The sequence below is a fragment of the Triticum urartu genome, chromosome 7A (genome assembly GCF_056163025.1).
Source record: "Triticum urartu cultivar PI428250 chromosome 7A, HENAU_Tu73, whole genome shotgun sequence".
Taxonomy (NCBI): Eukaryota; Viridiplantae; Streptophyta; class Magnoliopsida; order Poales; family Poaceae; genus Triticum; species Triticum urartu.
The window spans coordinates 444,315,626-444,339,340 of record NC_141879.1 but is presented as its reverse complement, the minus strand read 5'-3'; the positions used below and the strand labels follow the sequence as shown (position 1 = coordinate 444,339,340).

General features: G+C 45.3%; 1 protein-coding gene across 1 annotated transcript; it reads right to left on the bottom strand.

The window, feature by feature from the left end:
* Positions 1 to 7,197: 7,197 nt before the first annotated feature.
* Positions 7,198 to 11,105, bottom strand: LOC125523928 (uncharacterized). The gene is made up of 6 exons (XM_087532983.1): positions 10,026 to 11,105; positions 9,876 to 9,938; positions 8,029 to 8,511; positions 7,786 to 7,950; positions 7,477 to 7,711; positions 7,198 to 7,378 (listed from the first exon to the last, which is right to left on the bottom strand). Exons 1-5 carry the CDS (start codon positions 10,464 to 10,466, stop codon positions 7,502 to 7,504), a joined length of 1,362 nt encoding a protein of 453 aa, XP_087389109.1. The 5' UTR covers positions 10,467 to 11,105; the 3' UTR covers positions 7,198 to 7,378; positions 7,477 to 7,501.
* Between the last annotated feature and the right edge of the window lie 12,610 nt (positions 11,106 to 23,715).

Genomic DNA, 23,715 nt, shown 5'->3' with positions numbered 1-23,715 from the left:
TCCACTATTAAAATACCTTTTGGTTACTCACAGCTCGGTAGAGGGCTGATCCCTGTGCGGACATTGTGCGGCAAGAATACCCTCCGAGGCAGGACCCTCTGATGAAGATTTCTTCTCCCGTTTGGAAACCTTGGTTTCCGGATCCTCAGAGGTGATCCTCTTCCTTCCTCGGGGAGAGGGAGTGTCAGATTCTTCTCCTTGGTTATCCTCCCTCGCGGAGGCGCTCATTCCCCCGGTTGGGACGAGTAGCGAGTGAGGACCGCTTTCGGCCTCTTTATTCCCCCCTTCATCTTCCTTTGAGGGCACCTGATGAGGCGCCGGCTCGAGCATTCTGTCCAGTACCGGATTGGCCAAGCCTTCGGGAAGGGGGGCCGAACACCTGATAATCTTCGCCTTTGTTATACAGTCCTGGTCAAAGAGTGACTTTTCAGAATGATGTCATGATAAATAAAAGGACAACGTGTTCGGCCATGGGATTACTTACTTGGTTATCAGGGCGGTTGCAGCTCAGACCCGCATCCTCGGTGGTGTCCGGACACTCTATTTGGGGTCCGAAGAACAATTTATACATCTCTTCGAGCGTCATGCCGAGGAAGTGCTGAATAGTTTGTGATCCTTCCGGGTTGAATTCCCACATACGGAGGGGTCGATGTTTGCAAGGCTGGACTTGACGAACTTGCATAACTTGCATTGCCATAACCAGGCTGAAATCTCCCTCAAAGAGATCTCGGATGCGGCTCTGCAATATCGGCACATCCTTTGCTGGACCCCAGCTCAGCCCCCTGCTGATCCATGACGTCAGTTGTGGTGGGGGGCCCGAGCGAAAGGCAGGGGCGGCTACCCACTTGGCACTTCGGGGAGCTGTGATATAAAACCACTCCCGTTGCCACAAACTGGATACCTCTGGGAAGGAACCCTCTGGCCATGGAGCATCAGCGCTTCTGCTTATTACGGCACCTCCGCACTCTGCGTGTCGCCCCTCGATCATCTTTGGCTTCACATTGAAGGTCTTGAGCTACAGGCCGAAGTGAGGGGTAATGCGGAGGAAGGGCTCGCATACGACGATGAACGATGAGATGTGAAGGAGGGAATCCGGGGCCAGATCATGGAAGTCCAACCCATAATAGAACATGAGCCCCCTAACAAAGGGGTCCAAAGCGAGGCCTAGCCCTCGGAGGAAGTGAGAGACGAACACGACACTCTCATTGGATTCGGGAGTGCGGATGACCTGCCCTCGGGCAGGCAGCCTGTGTGAGATTTTGGCGGTCAGATACCTGGCCTCTCTCAGCTTCTTGATGTCCTCCTCTGTGACAGAGGAAGACATCCACTGACCTTGGAGGTCGGATCCGGACATGGTTGAAGGTCCGAAGCGCCTGGCCTGAGCCTTGGGTGTTGGAACTCGAGGCGGGGGAAGGATTCGATTGAGTGTGAGAAGAAAAAAGGATAGGTCTTGGCCTCTTTATAAAGAGGGTGAATGTCAAGCGTCCTCCTCGCGGCCGTTTTGGACTCACCTAAAATCGAGGAGTCATACCAACAGGCACGAGTGGGTTACCCACGTCCGTATTGATGAGAATCCCGTAATAAGGGGGACACGATCTTTGCTTCGATAAGACGTGTCAAGAAAACCGCCTCGCAATATGTGTAGTGTTGGTTGGGGAAAAATGGTTCGGATGATGACCGGGCCATGACTTGACGTCGTGCTGTCAAAACATGTCAGCAGATTAGATTTGTGGAAATATTATTCTCTCTACGGTGGTATGTGGAAATTGTTTTGCAGAGCCGGACACTATCCTTGTGTTCGAAATCTTCCATGGAGTATTCGGAGGAGGAACCTGCCTTGCAATGCCGAAGACAATACTGCGCGCCAGACTCATCGTCATTGAAGCCTGGTTCAGGGGCTACTGAGGGAGTCCTGGATTAGGGGGTCTCCGGACGGCCGGACTATATCCTTTGGCCGGACTGTTGGACTATGAAGATACAAGATTGAAGACTTCGTCCCGTGTCCGGATGGGACTCTCCTTGCCATGGGAGGCAAGCTAGGCAATACAGATATGTAGATCTCCTCCCTTGTAACCGACTCTGTGTAACCCTAGCCCCCTCCGGTGTCTATATGAACCGGAGGGTTAGTCCGTAGGACAACAGACAATCGTACCATAGGCTAGCTTCTAGGGTTTAGCCTCTACGATCTCGTGGTAGATCAACTCTTGTAATACTCATATCATCAGGAACAATCAAGCAGGACGTAGGGTATTACCTCCATCAAGAGGGCCCGAACCTGGGTAAACATCGTGTCCCCTGCCTCCTGTTACCATCCACCTTAGACACACAGTTCGGGACCCCCTACCCGAGATCTGCCGGTTTTGACACCGACAGCTGCTATCTGTGATGCCTGTCAGCAAGGCAAGAGTCATCAGTTACCTTTTTCTGTTTCCAACCATAGTCAAAACTCCTCTTGAGCTTGTGTTTTCAGATGTATGGGGCCCTGCCCAACTATCTGTTAGTGGTCATGAATATTATGCCAGTTCCATTGATGCTTATAGTCGGTTTACTTGGTTATATCTTCTTAAACGCAAGTCTGATGTTTTTGATGTGTTTCTTAAGTTTCAAGCACATGTTGAGCGTCTTCTCAATCATAAAATCATTCATGTGCAGTCGGATTGGGGCGGTGAGTACTGCAATCTTAGCACTTTCTTTGAAAAACTTGGGATTGCTCATCGTGTGTCCTGCCCACACATACATCAGCAGAATGGTTCGGCTGAACGTAAGCATCGTCATATTGTTGAAACTGGGTTAACTCTGCTAGCACATGCATCTGTTCCGTTTCGTTTTTCGAGTGATGCTTTCACTATAGCCTGTTTTCTTATAAATAGGCTCCCTTCGCGACTACTTCATATGAAAACTCCACTTGAACTCTTGCTTGGTCAAACTCCTGATTACACATTTCTTAAGGTGATTGGGTGTGCATGCTGGCCACACCTTCGTCCTTATAATAATCACAAGCTTCAGTTTAGATCCAAACAATGTGTCTTCCTTGGGTATAGTTCTGTTCACAAAGGGTATAAATGTCTTCATGTTCCGTCTAATCGTGTGTATATTTCCCGCGATGTTGTTTTTGATGAACATGTTTTTCCCTTTTTTGCTCTACCCACATCTATTGCTGCCGCCTCCACACCGCCTGTACACCCGTCCAATACCTTGCCTGATCAGTTTTTAGATGCTGCACATTCGCCCCTTTTGTTGTCTAACCATGGCGCAGGTATTGGAAGGGGTGCCCGCTTGCAGCTTTTGGACAAGGAGGAACCGGCGGCTCCCTCCTCCACGACCCCGCACGACGCTCACCCGGCCGCCTGCATGCCCCATGCAGCCTGCCCGCCAGCTGGTCGCGCCCTGGCCCCGCCTGGGCCTGGGACTCCTCCATCGGCTGCATCCATGCCGGCCTCGCCTGGGCCTGCCTTGCCCGGGCCGGCCTCGCCTGCGCTGGCCTCGCCTGGGCCGGCCTCGCCTGTTCGGCCCGCTCCGCCGCACTCACCTGGACCGGCCTCCCCTGTCGGGTCTCTCACGCTGAGCTCGCCTGGGCCGGTTTTGTCCTCCGGTGGACTGCTGACTCCTGCTGCGTCGCCATCGTCCACGTCTCCATCGGCTTCCTCGCCGTTGGCCTCTTTCGAGGCTGTGGTTTCCTTGCCGCTGTCACCGGTGCCTTCACCACCACCGGCCCCCGCTCCTGTTTTGCGTCCTCATACACGCAGCAAGAGTGGCGTAGTTCAACCAAAGAAGCGCACGGATGGGACTGTTGCTTGGCTCGCGACTTGCATGGCGCAGGCACAGGCGAATCCTACTGCTGAACCAAGGCATTTTCAGGCAGCTATGAGCATTCCTCACTGGCATCTTGCGATGGAACAAGAATACCAAGCTCTTCTTCAAAATGGTACATGGCGTTTAGTTCCTCCAAGGACAGGTGTCAATGTTATTGATTCCAAGTGGGTGTTTAAGGTCAAGCGTCATGCTGATGGTTCTATTGAGAGATACAAGGCTTGCCTGGTTGCTAAAGGATTCAAACAGCGTCAAGGTCTTGATTATGTGGATACCTTAAGTCCGGTGGTTAAACCCACTACCATTCGCCTTTTGCTCTCACTGTTGTTACTCGTGGATGGTCTCTTTGTCAACTTGATGTTCAGAATGCCTTTCTTCATGGGGTATTAGAGGAGGAGGTCTATATGCGCCAGCCTCCTGGTTTTGTTGATCTCGCTCGTCCGCAGCATCTGTGTCACCTTGTTAAGGCGATCTATGGTCTGAAGCAGGCTCCGCATGCTTGGCATGCACGTCCTGGCACCACTCTTCGGGCTCATGGTTTTGTTCCCTCTACGGCTGACACCTAGTTGTTTCTTCTTCAGCGTCCTACAGTTACTATGTGCCTGCTAGTCTACGTTGATGATATCATTCTTGTCAGCTCTTCAGTGTTCGCTGCGGATCGCCTGGTATCTTCCTTGCGTGCTGATTTTGTGGTTAAGGATCTTGGAAAACTGCACTATTTCCTCGGTCTGGAGGTCTCGTACTCTGATTCTGGTTTGACGCTCACTCAGCAGAAGTATTCTCTTGATGTTCTTCGACGTGCTGGTATGCTCAAGTGCAAGACTGCTACTACACCTACGTCCTCTACTGACAAACTGTCTGCTCTCGATGGTTCTCTTCTTTGTGCCGATGAGGCCACTGAGTATCACAGTATTGTTGGTGGTCTGCAGTACTTGACTATTACTCGTCCGGATATCTCTTATGTTGTCAACCGTGTCTGTCAATTTCTGCATGCACCTCGAGACTCTCATTGGACTGCTGTTAAGCGTATATTACGCTATATTCGGTTGACACCTACTTATGGCCTGCATTTGCAACCGGCAACCTCTGGAGCTCTTTCCGCGTTCTCTGATGTAGACTGGGCTGGGAATCCCGATGACAGGCGATCAACGGGGGGCTATGCAGTGTTCCTTGGTGCTACTTGATCGCCTGGAGTGCTCGGAAACAAGCAACAGTGTCCCGCAGTAGCACTGAGGCTGAGTACAAGGCCGTTGCAAATGCTACAGCTGAGCTGATTTGGATACAATCTTTGCTTCGAGAGTTGAGGATCTCTCAGGAGCAACCTCCTGTTCTTTGGTGTGATAACATCAGTGCTACGTATCTGTCTTCAAATCATGTATTCCATGCCCGAACAAAACACATCGAAGTTGATTACCACTTTGTCAGAGAACGTGTTGCCCAGAAGCTGCTTCTTATGAAGTTCATCCCTTCAAAGGATCAACTTGCTGACATCTTCACCAAGCCACTGCCGCTTCCTCAGTTTGAAGGCTGTAGGCGCAATCTCAACCTAGTAAATTCTTCTGAGCACGGTTGAGATTGAGGGAGGGTGTTAGACTCTGTATATACTGGGCCTACATGTATTATAATCGTAATTGTATTTGTACACGATGATGTACCCCCTATATAATACAAAGGCCCCCCCATGTTGGAGGTATGCCACAAACCCTAAACCCTTTGTTTTACAGTGTGATATTTCAACAATGAAAGGGCGATGTGATATTTAAATATCCAATACACAAGTTTGATGTGCCACTTACTTCACAAACAAGATAACCCAGGACAAAGGTTCTGCAAGAGTGCGAGACCCCCCCCCCCCCAAGGCAATGGGGGGAATCTTTTGAAAACACGGGCTTAATCTTTTGACAAGCCATTGTTGGGAGGCAACTCCCTTCGAGGGTAATCTTGGTCTTTGACATTGTCGATGGTGTCAAAGGACGCCTCCTCAAGTGTGACAGTTTTGTCAGTGAGTGTCTTTACAAAGATCTGCATCTTGATATTTTCTCGACAAAGATCTGCATACCATCACTTCTCCAGGAGGGAAAGTGAGGTATGGACTCCTTCCGGATGTTGTATTCAACAAGGGTGCTTCCATCCTTAACTACTTGCAAGCAGAGAGGTGACAACTTTCCCTATTGAGAGAGCTTATCTCCACCTTGGATCTTGACGAACATCTGCATGCCACCTCAAAAGAGGCAAGTGTGTGTGCCTTGCCGGGGAGTGGCTGACATCACCCCGCCAAGCAAGGTTGTCGAGGCTCACTTGGCGGGTCCATGAGACCATGGTCTTCACGGGGTCAACACAGTAGTCGTAGTTTAGTCAACTTTTATCACAAGTCTAGTGACTAACTGGGCCACCACAAGAATCTATGGCGTGTCACACTTGTAGCAGAAAAGTGTGATAGAGTGTGGAAATGAACAGAGGGAAGATATGCAATGCTCCCACTTGTTACAAGCTCCCATTCTCCCACATTTTAAAAATAAAATTTAAATGTTTCAACATTTACTGGATTTTTTATGTGGATGTTCACAGGACAAGTGTATTCACGCTGAATTTGCCTTTTTTTTGTTTCCCTATCTGTATTTGGATTTGGATTTGCATTTTTTAGGGTTGTCGACACATGTCTTATGAACATCTAAGAAATTGAAATTTTTTGAAACATGATAATTGGAAAAAAAAGATCAAATGTAGGAGAATGGGAGCATGTGATATTCTCACAAGTCACAACGAACCAAACATGGTTGAAATGATTCCAATTTCCACCCTTCATGCAACTTTGTTAATGTTGGATCTACATAATGGCTACATTATAGCTCATATTCCAATAAACACAATTTGAGAAAATAAACAACCATGATAGTAAATTATGGAAGCATGCACTACAAAATTCCATCCTCGGGCGGTTAGAAGCTTTTTCAATCTATTGTCCAATAGGGGTATCAGTAAGTTATTCACAACAGACTTATAAAAAAAGGTTGTTCACAAACTAGATAAATCATCGAACCAAATGAAGGTGAACAAAACAACATTCAACAAATCAAACGAATGAAATTCTAGTCAATGCGCTTAAGCAACTAATACTAAGAGCCCGGAACAAGTTGGTCCTAAAACACAGGCCTCTCACATGCTACCTACTAGAAAATAAACTGACTTTTCTGACATTCACAAGATTCAAATACCTCGTCAGGAATCGATATGTAAATGTCTACATGATAACCGAGTTACAATAAACACATACTCCCTCCGTTCCAAAATAGATGACTTAATTTTATACTAACTTTGGTACAAAATTGAGTCATCTATTTTGGAACGGAGGGAGTACCAACCAATTACCATAACAGTTATGGGATGTTCCGTAAATGTCAAAGATAAATTTTTGGGAGTTGTTAATTAAAGAATAACAGCAAGCACAAACATGTGGGCAATTGTCAGTTAAACAAAACAAGCCACAAACGGAGCAGAAGTCCTGCAGGAATCAGAAACACTTTTAGTCCATAGTCTGATGACCACCGCCATGAAAATCCAGTGTCAGCTACAAGTGGAAATGGTGTTATTGGTCCAACTGTAAAAGCATACAAAAAAATCAATATATTACTGGCATAGTTGCTAGTTGGGCTGTAGAAAACTTACCGTACATGCTGACCCCTATAAATAGCTAATGGCTCGTGATATTAATTTCTGTCGGAGAGTTAATGTTCTCATACAAGATCCTCACAATGACGTGGATTCTTTTATCACCTAGTGGGCAGTTGATTTCGATTTTCTTAAGATTCTCACAACCGAATGGTCTTTGTGTTTCACTGCAGGTTGGATCTCCTACTACAACAGCATGTTGTTCAGGGTGATCACACTGAGAAGCACCAACCTGACAAGAAAAACTTGTGCATTAGCTTCATCTGCAAAAAAATAATGATCCACATCGGAAAACGGAAAACTCACATGTGTAAGATGCAGGATAAGTTTCTGTATTTTAGGCGATCGTTGAAGCAAGTGAAGTAACGAACTGCAGCCAGAGCCCAAGCACCATTCACCAAGCGATAGATTTGTCAGGCTGTTGAATGTAGCACACCTTAGCACATCCCTCTCCAATACCTTTATTGCCACCTGCCAAAACACCCAAAATGTAAAATATGCCTAAATTGAACATATCAGTCAATGTAAAATCCAGCGCAGGAAGCATACGTTGTGACGGACAGTTAGAGACAGCGACCTCAAGCTGGTGACGTTTGAAAGAGCACTGAGAACATTGCAGTCGACTTGAGAACTTGCGAAAGAGGATTCATCAATGCAAACTGAGGCAGTTTCCAACGATGACACATCCACGAAATACAGATTTCTATCAGGAACCTCCTTTATGTCTAAGGAAACTAACTTTAGCATATCTATTACCATATCTTCAAAGCCCAAGCAAGATATTGAACGATCATCAGTAGTGGTAACAGTCAATCTCTGAAGTTTGGTAGAGGAAAACTTGATGATGTTAACAAAACAGCATATCAGCTCTAACTCTTCCAAGTTAGGGCATCCCGTGCGGCTCCTGCGGCCGCACCGGGGCGCCCAGATCCAGCCGCCGGGGGACCTCCCCTGCCTCCCCACCTCCCCTCGCCGCCGCCGGAGGTCGTCGCCAGGCAAAGCCCGATGGCGACGGCGGCGGCGGGGCGGTTTCTATGGCGCGGTCGCTGCGGGCGTGGAAGGGGCTCGGCGGCGAGCTTCGGCGGCGGGGTCGCGTCTTGGCGTGCCGGGGGTGCGCGGTCCTGCAGGGGCCGCTCAAGGCGATGCAGGCGAGGTGGCGGACGAGGAGCTGGACGCGACGGTGCTGACTGGTGGTGGTTGCGGTCTGCAGAGCTAGGCGGCGACGGATCTGGGAGTTCCCGACGCCATCCGGTGCTCTGGATCCGCAAGTTCTGTTATATGGCGAGGAGCTCCGGGGAAAGCACTGCCTTGACCAAGGTCAGGCCGACGACGGCGGCGCTACTGGCGTCGTCTACCTTCTTGGAGGCGTCGTTGTGGAGCTCCGTCGACATCATGACGGATTTGGCTCTCCGGATGAAAATCTTTGCCTCGGTCTTCCGAAGCGGGCGGCGGCGGCGTCTACGTCGTGACCTCCTTGGAGGCGTCGTTTGGGAGAGACTGTCGCGAGCGATCTCTTCACCACCAAGGCGCCGCGCTTCCCCCTCGCCTCCCCTCCCTCCGCCGCCGCCTGAGGGCCTCCGAGGAGGGTTCTCGGCCCCAATGATGGTGGCGGCGGGATCTGGCGCCTCCTCTCAGAGGGCCTTAGCTCCCTGGGGCGGCGGCCCCGGCCGATGGGCGCGGTGCAGCCGGCGGGCTCTGGTGGGCAGCCTCCCACGGTCGCGGGCGGTGTGGGGGCTGCGGACGCTGGCGCAGTGGCGGTTCCTCGCAATCTGTCATGGCTCCATGTAGAAGATCCGCCCCTGCTTCGATCTGTCCCGATCCGTGCTGGCGCCGGTCCTTGCCCCTATGGCCGGCCTGGCGGATCTGGCGTGCGGGTGAGGTTCCGGGGGAAACCCCTGGCTGGCGCGGCAGCCTCCCCAAAGTCGACGCCTTTGGCGCCGATCCCCTTCCTGAAGGCTTTGAGCTGGATCCTCTCCCTTCCGCCTCCTCCTCGAGCTATGGCGAAAGCTTTTGTTCCCCTGGTCTGGGCGTCGACGGCACCCTGGTGTCGTGCTCCTTCTTGAAGGCGGCGGCTGGGAACAACTCTTGGTGGCGGGGCTGCTGGTGGCGTGGTGGCGGTGCGCTTCGGCCTTCTACTTGGTGCTGCGCCTTGCTTCGCGGGACCAGTGGACGGTTTCTTTGGTGGAGCGGTGCTTCATCCATGCATTGATGGCGACGGATCTTGACGGCGTGGCGCAGTGCAGATTCGGAGTTCGATGTGGGAGGATGGACTCGCGCAGGAGGACGACGCTGTCTGGCGTCGTGGTGATGTCGATGGCAGAGAGATCTGGCATGGTAGATGCAACAGTACAGCTCTAAAGATGGACTCGTGGCAGGTGGCTGCGGCGGCCTCATACCCGGCAGGCGTCCTGGTTGAGAAGTGCGCTGGACTGGTAGGTGCCCCATACCAGGCAGGCGTCCTGGTTGGGACCTCAGGTCTTAGATGTTTAGGTTTGGCTGCGATGTCTGTTTGGTATTAGGCCCAGACTATCAGCGCCCCTTCATCATTTGGATAGGCGTAGTGACAGTTGTTGCTTAGACGGTGGCTTTAGTCTTGCTGTTGTATTACCTTGTAAGGTCTTGTGAGAATAATTAATAAAATGGCCGTATGCATCACCCAGATGCAGAGGCCGGGGGTCATCTATAGAATCGGGATAAAATATGCCAAAGTTGATGCGGAGCCAGAACGTGTGGAGCGCTGTGTACCCGCGGTCCAAAAGCAAATTGTCAAGAAACTTCTTGAGCTGCCTCAAGGTGCTGAACTGGTCCGAGTCGATGCTGAGGCACCTTGCCGATACCCAGACATTTCGCCACCGCCTTGAGAGCAAGCATGTCTGAACAATCTCCCACGGCGTCAGGAAGGACATGACATGGTGGAGCAGGTCGTCAGGGAGGGCGCTGATCATGTCACCGGTGCTGCCATGCCTCTCGCTCTTGGACCTGAACATCCCTATCTTTGGAACTCGGTCGAGCAGGTGGTGTGTGAGGACCTGCAGCCAAAAATACAGCAACCTACATACAGTAAAGTACTACTCGATTCGTGTTGGCTAGACAAGAAATGCGATGGAAGCATCCAACAAATTTTGTCACGAACTTAGGGCACTGACAAGAGACAACTGTGTTCCTCAATGGCATAAAGCTTTAATAGAATCGGTGAAAACCTTATCAGAAGACGAGGGGAAAGAACAAGAAAATTGTGCCCCGCGATACAATGGACTGGATGAAGTAGATAACCCCATCACCAGAGCAGGATGATGGATCGAGTAGCGGGAAGCGGGGTATGAGCAGAGAGTACCTCTGGTTGAACGAACCCGGATGGCGCGGGCTCAAGACGCCTCGGTCGCGCGCCCTCGCCGCAGGCGATTTGCCGCTCGCTGCTGCTGCTGCTGCTGCCGCCGCCGCCCGAGAGCTCCTCCTTGGCGCCTTCAGCGCCCGCTGGCGATTCCAGCGCCCACTGTGTCACTAGCATGGGCCTGGCCCAGCAGCGAACGCTGGCTGCTGCCGCTCGCTTGATCGCTGGCTATCGCTGCCAGCTCGATCGCTGGCTCCCGCTTGATCTTCCTTTCTTCATTCTAAAAACTGCCACAGTACAGACTATTTTTCTTAGAAAAAACCGGTTTGCTACTGTATGTACTCTTGTCTTAGAAAAAAGTTCATCGACTTTAAAAATAAGTTCAATGAATTTGAGAAAAAAGCTCATCGTGTTTCAGAAAAGTTCATCGAGCTTGAAAAAAGTTCCTCCAGATTCAAAAAAGTTCATCGAGATTTTTAAAAAAATTCATTGATTTAAAAAAAAGTTCATCGAATTTGAGACAAAGTTCACTAAAATTTGAAATATAAATTTCATCGAATTTGAAAAAAAGTTCATCGATTTTGCATCAAACCCAGGAAGGAAAAGAGAAAAAAGAAAAACGAAAAATGGAAAAAAGAAAAAGAAAAAGGAAAAAGAAAAAAGAAAAGACAAGGAAGAAAAGAACAAGAAAGATGCACATAACCACATTAGGCTTGCTAGCGTGGTGATTAGTGATGTGTTTACTGTGAAGCAGGAGGTTGCCTGTTCGAATCCTGGTTCACCCGCTTTTCTTATGCACCCGATTGCGGGAACAACTAAAACGGGCCCTTAAGGCGCCAAATAGGATTCAGCGCTGAGAGAAGCGCACGCACACGCACTCCCTTTGGGCTCTGTCGTCTCCGGTGAAGGTCGGTTGGGCTGGGCCTCCTACTACATCTTCTATTCTTAAATATATATAGTTGCAATCCATTATCTATTTTTTCTCTTCATGCAACTATGCTACATCATCAAATCATGCATGTGGTCATAAGTTATAATTTATGCACTTATCTATTCATGCAACCATGCATGTTAATTTGCTCCACTTATTTATATGCGGGCATAGACAGTCATGTTACACATTTTTGCAGCATGACCTGCATATATTTGTATGTTGTTCGATTGGAGCAAATATATATAGGTCATGTTACACATTTTTTGATTAAAAATAGGCACCACGTTTGACTTCAATCCAATAAATTGTTCTTTTTATATAACATTTTTTCACATGCTTCATATACTTTGTTGTTTTCAAAATACATCGTGAGAGCTTCTTTTTTGTAATAGTTTTAGTTTTTTTAGCGTCTATTTATGCATACGTTTTACCAAGGTTTCCGCAACAACGCGCAGGGCATCATCTAGTTACAAAAAAAGGAGACCCAACAAATTCTTTGATTTTTCTTTAAAAAAATCTAATTCTTCCCTCGGCCGGACAAGAAAAGGAACGAAAAAGATAACGCGGAATGCCCTTGTTGCCGTTGGATCGAACGCAGGGATCTTGGCGCATGATCCTCGTGACATCATCCCGAAGGTATCATTCGCATCCAAGCCAAAGTCGCCCGAGCAAATATATATAGGTCATGTTACACTTTTTTGATTAAAAAAGGCACCACGTTTGACTTCAATCCAATAAATTGTTCTTTTTATATAACATTTTTTCACATGCTTCATATACTTTTAGTTTTTTTAGCGTCTATTTATGCATACGTTTTACCAAGGTTTCCGCAGCAACGCGCAGGGCATCATCTAGTTACAAAAAAAGGAGACCCAACAAATTCTTTGATTTTTCTTTAAAAAAATCTAATTCTTCCCTCGGCCGGACAAGAAAAGGAACGAAAAAGATAACGCGGAATGCCCTTGTTGCCGTTGGATCGAACGCAGGGATCTTGGCGCATGATCCTCGTGACATCATCCCGAAGGTATCATTCGCATCCAAGCCGAAGTCGCCCGAACAATATTTTGCCTTGTGCAGCTGGCTATTCCCCTCCACCAGTCCACCCCACTTCCCCCAACACCCACTCCCCACTCTCCACTGCCTTATATGCTCGCCGTAGGATTCAATGGAGAGGCGGTCGGCATTCTGCAAGCAGGGATGGAGGCGAACGTTGACCAGAGGTCGAAGCGATGGGCGGGTGGCACGCGAGACCGGTGCCCGCCGGAGGCTGTGAGACGGGTGAAGAGAGCATCCAATGTGTGGCTGCTACTCGCCACGATCGACGGCGCTCCCCTTCGTCTCCGTGCACGACAGCTGCTCGCGACGACCGGGTACACCACTTCGGCAGCACGGTGGCGATCCCTTTGTCGTCGTGAGAGGAGAGGAGGAGAAGGCGGTCAGGTTGGATCCAACAGGCGACAACCATGGCAGGGCTGTAGCGGCGCACGACCGCTGCTCATGATAGCCGGCGACGGGGCAGATTCCCTCCTACACCTCCATCCCCGCCGTTTCTGTGGCCTTGGGTGTGACTGAAATTTTGAACATGGACACTTTTGTAAAAACAATAAGAGGAATTTGAAACAAAAAATTGAGAAAATAAGAACAAAAAATTGAAACCATTTTTTTTGAATTTCCCCAAACTTTTTTGTATTTGTGTAGAAAAAACACCAAGTTCAACATAGGGTTCCGAATAGGCAAAAAGGCTCCATTTGGGAGCATGTTGTTTCTCAACATGTCTCAAATGATCCTAATTTTTTTATTTGCTTTTATGACCAATTCAAGGCACCACGCCAGGTTGGTTTGGTTTTCTACAAATTACGCTTTTCTAGAGTTTTCTCAATCAAAAAAGGGAGATAAATGGTTGGACATGCCGCAACTTGCATAGGGTCGGAAATCATTCAAATCTGGCATGGATGCCTATCATGGGCATGCCCACCTGCTTGCAGAAGTTGGGGTCCATTCAAAAATGTCCAAAAATAGACCATGTTGAACAGACGGTGTTTGGGTAGGTCAGGAGGCTCTGTGTGACAACATGTTGTTTCTCAACATCCTTAAAATGGGTCTTTTTTTCATGACCTTATATGACCAATTCAAGGAAATCGTGCCAAGTTGTTTCGGTTTTCAAACCCTAAGGTTTGAGCTTGTCCTCGGGTCGGATTCAAATCCTTTTCTCTCTTTTGAAATTCCATAGATATAGATGTCTCGACTGCCGATGCGAGGAAAGTGAAAGGAAAAAGGGAAAGGGAGACACTGTTTTTAGACAAATTTTGCATTTTTTTGTAGTTTTCTCGGTTAAAAAAGACCGATAAATGGCCGGACATGTCGTGACTTGCATGTTGTGTGAGTAGTCATTCAAATCTGATATGGATGCCTACCATGGACATGCCTACCTTCTTGCAAAAGTTGAGGTCATTTAAAAACGTGCAAAAGTAGACCATGTTCAATGGCGCCGCTCAAGACGGCGCCGACAGCTAGAACACTGGCAATGACATAGGCGCTCGCGACAACAACGGCGACAATATGACCAATGGGGATGAAGACGACCCCGGGGACAACAACTACATGCCAGAGTGCAAGGAAGATAGAAGCCTCGGGCCTGATGAATACGATGTCTTCAAGGAACCCCTTGAGGTGTCTCGGCTTGAGATATTCTGCAGACGATTAGCCAACACGGACCAAAGCATCAAGCAAAAGTCACGGTGGATTAAATCTGAACATGATAAACTTAATGACAGATGGGTTGAGCTCCTAAGGGCTGAGCAAGAACTTGATGACGAGCTTGGGAAGGCCGGGGATAATCATTTCTACCCCCGGAGGAACCTGCTTCCAGAACTAGACGAGGAGGCCGAGGATAGCGTGCTATCTAAGCGCAAGTGGGCTGAGAAGCCCGACCTCCATCCTCGGGGCCGAGATAGGCAAGCAGGCGGGTATGAAATCTTCCCGAAGCATCCTGGCGCCGAGGCGGAATAGATCCACCATGGTCCTTCAAGAAATATGATCTGAGGGAGAAATTATGGTTAAGGCCAGAAGCTCCACCTCGATCAATCTACAAATCTAGAGAATGCCCGCCTGCTGGGCAGGCAAACCACTTACTTTTCAAAACAATTATCAACTTGTTTTGAAACGCAAACATTCCTAAAATTTGTGAAGAATTTTTTTTGAAAATGAGAACATTTTTAATAATTGTAAACCATATTTGAAAACAATAACATTTTTTGGTAGAGATAGGCATAAAAACTGAACGACGAACCGATACCAAAACCGAAAATACTGAATTTTTTGGGCTTTGCTCCTCGTATAGTAAAAGCCTTTTTTTTTTACTAAAATTAACTGCATTCAAATCTTTCAATTTGGTAGAAAACCGAAGAACCAAAAGAAAAACCAAAGCGCTAAGGTCCCTCACGCCGGAACCAAAATAGATGCAAAAAATGGTTTGAGAAATTGAAAAGATTCGCAAATTTGCGACAGAGTTCACAATTCAAAGTTATAGCGGGTGGAAGTAATCCAAGAGGTCCATAGTTCGAATCCTACTTCATGCACCTATTTTCTAAAGGTTAAAAAAAGAAAATAAATAAATGGGCCAAGCTGAGAACGGATGGGTGTGTGCGCCGATTTGTGTGACGCTACACCCTATACAACATGAGCTCCTAGTCACCGCTTGGTGCGCTAGTTGCCGGATGCCCGTACGCCACCTTTCATGGGGCCGGCCCAACTACATGAGCGATCAGTTGTCGCTCGTGAGGAGTTGTATACGCAAAAACTTCTTCATAGTTGACCTGCACGATAAGTTGACCATTAATCGTTGACTTTCAACAAGCAGTCCATTTTTTAGAGAAGTTTATGGATTTGAAAAAATGTTCATGGATTTACAAAATGTTCACGAATTGAAAAATACCATGAATAGAAAAAAATTCATGGATTTTGGGGGAAAAATCAAGGATTTGGAAAAAAATCAATTTTGGAAAAAATCATTCATTTTTTTTAAAAAGGGTCATCCATTTTGAAAAAAAATCATCGATATTGAAAAAAAATCATGAATTTGAATTAAACTCGCCAATTTTGAAAAAATGTTCAAAAGTTGTAAAAAAAGGTTCATTGATTTTTTAGAAAAAGCAAAATTGAAAAAGATTTGCACATTGCAAAAGAAAAAGGGAAACAAAAAAGGATCAGATAAAAGGAAAGAAAACGAAAAAAACCAGAACAAATCGGTTTGAAAAAAATGAGAAAATAAGGGAACAGGAAAAAGGAAAAAGGGAAACACGAAAAAAGAAAAAGAAAGGAGAAAAGAGTGATAGAGGTATGTAATCACATCAGTTTACGTTGGCTCTTTGGTTATCACGTCAAGCTTTGAGCAAAGAGGACGCTGGCTCGAATCCTGCCATGCTCATAGTTTTCGCGGGTGTACAACATATACAAATATGGCGGGTGAATAGTTTTTTCAATATGACCATCATGCTCTTTTTTATGAAGAGGTACGGACTAATCTCCATCTTTGTGTTTAAGGGAGGTTGGAATCCTGCCATGCTCATAGTTTTTTTTACAATTTAAAATATATAAAAAAGATAGATGGGCCGGCCTAGCTCGCATGTGTACAGCATATACGAATACGGCGGGCGAATAGTTTCTTCAATATGACCATCATGCTCTTTTTTATGAAGAGGTACCTCATAGTTTTCGCGGGTGTACAACATATACAAATATGGCGGGTGAATAGTTTCTTCAATATGACCATCATGCTCTTTTTTATGAAGATGTACGAACTAATCTCCATCTTTGTGTTTAAGGGAGGTTGGAATCCTGCCATGCTCATAGTTTTTTTTACAATTTAAAATATATAAAAAAGATAGATGGGCCGGCCTAGCTCGCATGTGTACAGCATATACGAATACGGCGGGCGAATAGTTTCTTCAATACGACAATCATGCCCTTTCTTATGACGAGGTATGGGCTAATCTCAATCGTCTTATGTTTAAGAGGATGTTGAAAGTGCAATCATGCCCTTAATCTTATTTTGATGTTGATGACAACATGCATATATGAGACTAATCATGTTTATCAAGTATATCTCAGAATTATGTCTCGAAGGCCGTATGTGGATCATGACTAGGGACAAATGCATATAACTCAAGATTGGAGATACAAGACAATAGTGTTGGCTTTGGTTACAGTTTGTTCTTGAGTATAGGGATCCCGCACTATTAAGAGGGGATCGTTGGATCTAGTGAAAAATTTGCTCAAAACCCACCAACTCCATTTTTCACCGGACGTCCGGTATGCTATGGACGTCCGATCCCTCTCAGTTGTCCGGACGTCCGGCTCTCGACGGTCGTCCGGTGTTTCTTCACAGAACGATATTCACGGATGTCCGAGCTTCTCCGGACGTCCGGTCACCGGATGTCCGTTTTCCTCCGGAGGTCCGACACTTTCTCAACAAAACATTTTTTATGGATATCCGGTCATCTACGGGCGTCTGGTCACTGGACGACCGAAACGTCTCGGACGTCCGTTGGCTGAGTGCTGATTCGTGGCTTGTGGTTCTCCAGCGTCCGGACGACCGATGTCTGTCGGATGTCCGGACCTATCTGTGCCACCGGACGTCCGGTCCTGTCCGGACGTCTGACGTCTCCTGTGCACTTGAGTTGCTCAGACGGTTATTTTTCCACTTCCACTATATATAGCCTTCTCCCCCCAGGGGATAAGGTTGACCATTCACTTTGAAGCTTTCTAAGAACACATCTCACTCCCTCTCTTGTCTCCCTACACCAAATCCTAGATCCTCAAGGGATCTGGGAACATTTGAGAGACGTTCTCCAATCAAGTGATAGATCCACTCCTTCCCTTACTTTGCATCAAAGGAATTCGTGATTTGAGCAAGTCTTGAGCTTTTCTCCATCGTTCTTGTTACTCTTGGAGGTTGGAGACTCCTAGGCGGTAGGAGTCATTCAGAGAGGAATCAACCATTGTGATTACCCCCGGAAAGTTTGTGAGGGTTTGGAGACCACCCCAAGGTCTACCACTAGTGGTTGAGAAACGCCCTCGTGGTGTTGTCTCAAAGGGAGAATAGGGTGAGCCTTCGTGGCGTTGGTGTGCCTTCGTGGTAGCATCCACCTCTCTAACGGTGACGTAGCTTCCCTCCAAGGAAGTGAACATCGGCATATATCCTTGCTACCTCTTGAGCATTGCGTTGGTTTTTCCTTGAAGAGGAAAGGGTGGTGCAGTAAAGCAGCGTAAGTATTTCCCCCAGTTTTTGGGAACCAAGGTATCAATCCAGTAGGAGACCACGCGCGAGTCACCTCGTACCTACATACACAAATAAGAACCTCACAACCAACGCAATAAAGGGGTTGTCAATCCCTTCACGGCCACTTGCAAGAGTGAGATCTGATAGAGATGATAATAATAAGATAAATATTTTTGGTATTTTTATAATATAGATTGAAAGTAAAGATTGCAAAATAAAATAGATGGAAACTTATATGATGGAGAATAGACCCGGGGGCCATAGGTTTCACTAGTGGCTTCTCTCAAGATACCATAAGTATTACGGTGGGTAAACAAATTACTGTCGAGCAATTGATAGAAAAACGAATAATTATGAGAATATATAGGTATGATCATGTATATAGGCATCACGTCCGTGACAAGTAGACCGACTCTTGCCTGCATCTACTACTATTACTCCACACATCGACCGCTATCCAGCGTGCATCTAGAGTATTAAGTTCATAAGAACAGAGTAACGCCTTAAGCAAGATGACATGACGTAGAGGGATAACCTCATGCAATATGATATAAACCCCATCTTTTTATCCTCGATGGCAACAATACAATACGTGTCGTTTTCCTTTCTGTCACTGGGATCGAGCACCGCAAGATTGAACCCAAAGCTAAGCATTTCTCCCATTGCAAGAAAGATCAATCTAGTAGGCCAAACCAAACTGATATTTCGAAGAGATTTGCAAAGATAAACCAATCATACATAAAAGAATTCAGAGAAGATTCAAATATTGTTCATCGATAATCTGGATCATAAACCCACAATTCATCGGATCTCGACAAACACACCGCAAAAAGAAGAGTTACATCGAATAGATCTCTAAGAGAATCAAGGAGAACTTTGTATTGAGATCCAAAGAGAGAGAAGAAGCCATCTAGCTAATAACTATGGACCCGAAGGTCTGAAGTAAACTACTCACACATCATCGGAGGGGCCATGGAGTTGATGTAGAGGCCCTTCGTGATCAATGCCCCCTCTGGCGGAGCTCCAGAAAAGGCCCCAGGATGGGATCTCTTATGTACAGAAGGTTGCAGCGGTGGAATTAGGTTTTCATGGTGCTCCTGGATGTTTTCGGGGTATGTCAATATGTATAGGAGGAAGAAGCAGGTCGGTAGAGCAACGAGGGGCCCACGAGGATGGAGGGCGCGCCCAGGGGGTAGGCGCGCCCCCTGCCTCGTGGCCTCCTCGATTGTTTCTTGACGTCCACTCCAAGTCCCCTGGATCACGTTTGTTCCAAAAATCACGCTGCGGAAGGTTTCATTCCGTTTGGACTTCGTTTGATATTCCTTTTCTACGAAACACTGAAATAGGCAAAAAACAGCAATTTGGGCTGGGCCTCTGGTTAATAGGTTAGTCCCAAAAATAATATAAAAGTGTAAAATAAAGCCCATTAACATCCAAAACAGGTAATATAATAGCATGGAACAATAAAAAATTATAGATACGTTGGAGACGTATCAAGCATCCCCAAGCTTAATTCCTGCTCGTCCTCGAGTAGGTAAATGATAAAAACAGAATTTTTGATGTGGAATGCTTCCTAACATATTTCTCAATGTAATTTTCTTTATTGTGGCATGAATGTTCATATCCGAAAGATTCAACATAAAAGTTTAATATTGACATAAAAATAATAATACTTCAAGCATACTAACTAAGCAATCATGTCTTCTCAAAATAACATGGCCAAAGAAAGTTCATCCCTACAAAATCATATAGTTTGGTCATGCTCCATTTTCGTCACACAAGAATGCTCTCATCATGCACAACCCCAATGACAAGCCAAGCAATTGTTTCATACTTTAGTAATCTCAAAGCTTTTTCAACTTTCACGCAATACATAAGCATGAGCCATGGATATAACACTATGGGTGAAATAGAATATAATGAAGGGGGTTATGTGGAGAAGACAAAAAAGGAGAAAGTCTCACATTGACGCAGCTAATCAATGGGCTAGGGAGATGCCCATCAATTGATGCCAATGCAAGGAGTAGGGACTGCCATGCAACAGATGCACTAGAGCTATAAATGTAAGAAAGCTCAACAAAAGAAACTAAGTGGGTGTGCATCCAACTTGCTTGCTCACGAAGACCTAGGGCACTTGAGGAGGCCCATTGTTGAAATATACAAGCCAAGTTCTATAATGAAAAATTCCCACTAGTATATGAAAATGACAAAACAAGAGACTCTCTATCATAAAGATCATGGTGCTACTTTGAAGCACAAGTGTGGAAAAAGGATAGTAGCATTGCCCCTTTTTCTTTTCTTTTTTTTTTCTTTTTTTGGGCCTTCTTTTTTTGGCCTTTCTCCTTTTTTTCTTTTTTATGGGACAATGCTCTATTAATGATGATCACCACACTTCTATTTATTTACAACTCAATGATTACAACTCGATACTAGCACAAGATATGACTCTATATGAATGCCTCCGGTGGTGTACCGGGATGTGCAATGACTCATGAGTGACATGTATGCAAGAATTATGAACGGTGGCTTTGCCACAAATACGATGTCAACTACATGATCATGCAAGGCAATATGAAAATGATGATGCGTGCCATAATAAACGGAACGGTGGAAAGTTGCATGGCTATATATCTCGGAATGGCTATGAAAATGCCATAATAGGTAGGTATGGTGACTGTTTTGAGGAAGATATAAGGAGGTTTATGTGTGATAGAGCATATCGTATCACGGGATTTGGATGCACCGGCGAAGTTTGCACCAACTCTCAAGGTGAGAAAGGGCAATGCACAGTACCGAAGAGGCTAGCAATGATGGAAGGGTGAGAGTGCGTGTAATCCATGGACTCAACATTAGTCATAAATAACTCACATACTTATTGCAAAAATCTACAAGTCATCAAAAACCAAGTACTATGTGCATGCTCCTAGGGGGATATATTGGTAGGAAAAGACCATCGCTCGTCCCCGACCGCCACTCATAAGGAAGACAATCAAATAACACCTGATGTTTCAAATTTGTTACACAACGTTTACCATACGTGCATGCTAAGGGACTTGCAAACTCCAACACAAGTATTTCTCAAATTCACAACTACTCAACTAGCACAACTTTAATATCATTATCTCCATATCTCAAAACAATCATCAAGTATCAAACTTCTCTTAGTATTCAATGCACTTATATGAAAGCTTCTTATTATGCCTAAAAGCAAATTGCCATGTTGTTCTAAAGGACTCTCAAAATAATATAAGTGAAGCATGAGAGATCAATTATTTCTATAAAATAAAACCATCGCCTGCTCTAAAAGATACAAGTGAAGCACTAGAGCAAAAACTATATAGCTCAAAAGATATAAGTGAAGCACATAAAGTATTCTAATAAATTCCAATTCATGTGTGTCTCTCTCAAAAGGTGTGTACAGCAAGGATGATTGTGTTAAACTAAAAAGCAAAGACTCAAATCATAGAAGACGCTCCAAGCAAAACACATATCATGTGGTGAATAAAAATATAGCTCCAAGTAAAGTTACCGATGAACGAAGACAAAAGAGGGGATTCCTTCCGGGGCATCCCCAAGCTTAGGCTTTTGGTGTCCTTGTATTTTACCTTGGGGTGCCTTGGGCATCCCCAAGCTTAGACTCTGTCCACTCCTTGTTCCATAATCCATCAAATCCTTACCCAAAACTTGAAAACTTCACAACACAAAACTTAAAAGAAAATCTTCTTGAGCTCCGTTAGTAAAAGAAAACAAACCATCACTTCAAGGTACTGTAATGAACTCATTCTTTATTTATATTGGTGTTAAACCTACTGTATTCCAACTTCTCTATGGTTCATAAACTCTATTACTAGCCATAGATTCATCAAAATAAGCAAACAACACATGAAAAACAGAATCTGTCAAAATCAGAACAGTCTGTAGTCATCTGTAGGTTTCGAATACTTCTGGAACCCCAAAAATTCTAAAATAAATTGCTGGACGTGAGGAATTTATCTATTAATCATCTTCCAAAACAATTAACTAAATAGAACTCTCCAATAAAAATGGCAGCAATTCTCGCGAGCGCTAAAGTTTCTGTTTTTTACAACAGGATCAAAAAGACTTTCCCCAAGTCTTCCCAATGGTTCGACTTGGCAAAAACACTAATTAAACACAAAAAACACAACCAAAACAGAGGATATATAAATTATTTATTACTAAACAAGAGCAAAAAGCAAGGAATAAAAATAAAATTGGGTTGCCTCCCAACAAGCGCTATCGTTTAACGCCCTTAGCTAGGCATAAAAGTAAGGATAGATCTAGGTATTGTCATCTTTGGTATGCAATCCATAAGTGGCTCTCATGATAGATTCATAAGGTAATTTAATTTTCTTTCTAGGAAAGTGTTCCATGCCCTTCCTTAATGGAAATTGGAATCTGATATTCCCTTCCTTCATATCAATAATTGCACCAATCGTTCTAAGGAAAGGTCTACCAAGAATAATAGGACATGAAGGATTGCCATCTATATCAAGAACAATGAAATCTACAGGCACATAGTTACTATTTGCAACAATAAGAACATAATTAATTCTTCCCATAGGTTTCTTAATGGTGAAATCCGCAAGGTGCAAGTTTAGAGAACAATCATCAAATTCACGGAAACCTAGCAAATCACACAAAGTTTTTGGAATCGTGGAAACACTAGCACCCAAATCACACAAAGCATATCATTCATGATCTTTAATTTTAATTTTAATTATAGGTTCCCATTCATCATAAAGTTTTCTAGCGATAGAAACTTCCAACTCAAGTTTTTCTTCATAAGATTGCATCAAAGCATCAACGATATGTTTAGTAAAAGCTTTATTTTGACTAGAAGCATGAGGAGAATTTAGCACGGATCGCAACAAGGAAATACAATCTATCAAAGAGCAATTATCATAATTAAATTCCTTGAAATCCAAAATAGTGGGTTCATTCCTATCTAAAGTTTTGATCTCTTCCATCCCGCTTTTACCAATTTTTGCATCAAGATCTAAAGACTCCGATTTTTTGGGACGCCTTCTAACTAAAGTTGACTCATCTCCAGTCCCATCATCATAAAGATTCATATTGCAAAAAAAAGGTTTAATAGGGGACACATCAATAACTTTTAGATCTTCATCTTTATTATCTAACTCTTCTGGTTTAGCGGCCATCTTATTAACTAAAGTGGCCTGCTTATCAGAAATTTGGGCAATTATTTTTTCAAGACGAGCAAACTGTGATTTCAAAGCATAAAATTCCTTAGACAAATCATTGAGCTCTTTATTCATGAAGCCGATAAAACCTTTTTGTTCTTTAAGCTTGTTTCTAAAGAAATTATTATGCTCAAAGTGCAAGGACATAAAACTTCTAACGTTGTTTTCGATTTCTTCCAACCTTCTAAGGTGAGGATCAACACCTTTTGGTAAAGCCATAAGGGCAACAAGCAACAAGAGGCAAGCGAAAAAGAGGTGAATCAGAAAAGAGGGCAAATAAAACGGCAAGGGTGAAGTGGGGGAGAGGAAAACGAGAGGCAAATGGCAAATAATGTAATGCGAGGGATAAGAGTTGTGATGGGTACTTGGTATGTCTTAACTTGGCGTAAATCTCCCCGGCAACGGCGCCAGAAATCCTTCTTGCTACCTCTTGAGCATTGCGTTGGTTTTTCCTTGAAGAGGAAAGGGT

Coding starts and splice junctions, on each gene's coding strand:
- LOC125523928 (XM_087532983.1), bottom strand. CDS start 10,466: ATGTTCAGGTCCAAGAGCGAGAGGCATGGCAGCACCGGTGACATGATC. Junction 9,939..10,025: donor TGTCACTACGCCTATCCAAA/TGATGAAGGGGC, acceptor GGTCCCAACCAG/GACGCCTGCCTGGTATGGGG. Junction 7,712..7,785: donor TTATCCTGCATCTTACACAT/GTGAGTTTTCCG, acceptor TTTTCTTGTCAG/GTTGGTGCTTCTCAGTGTGA.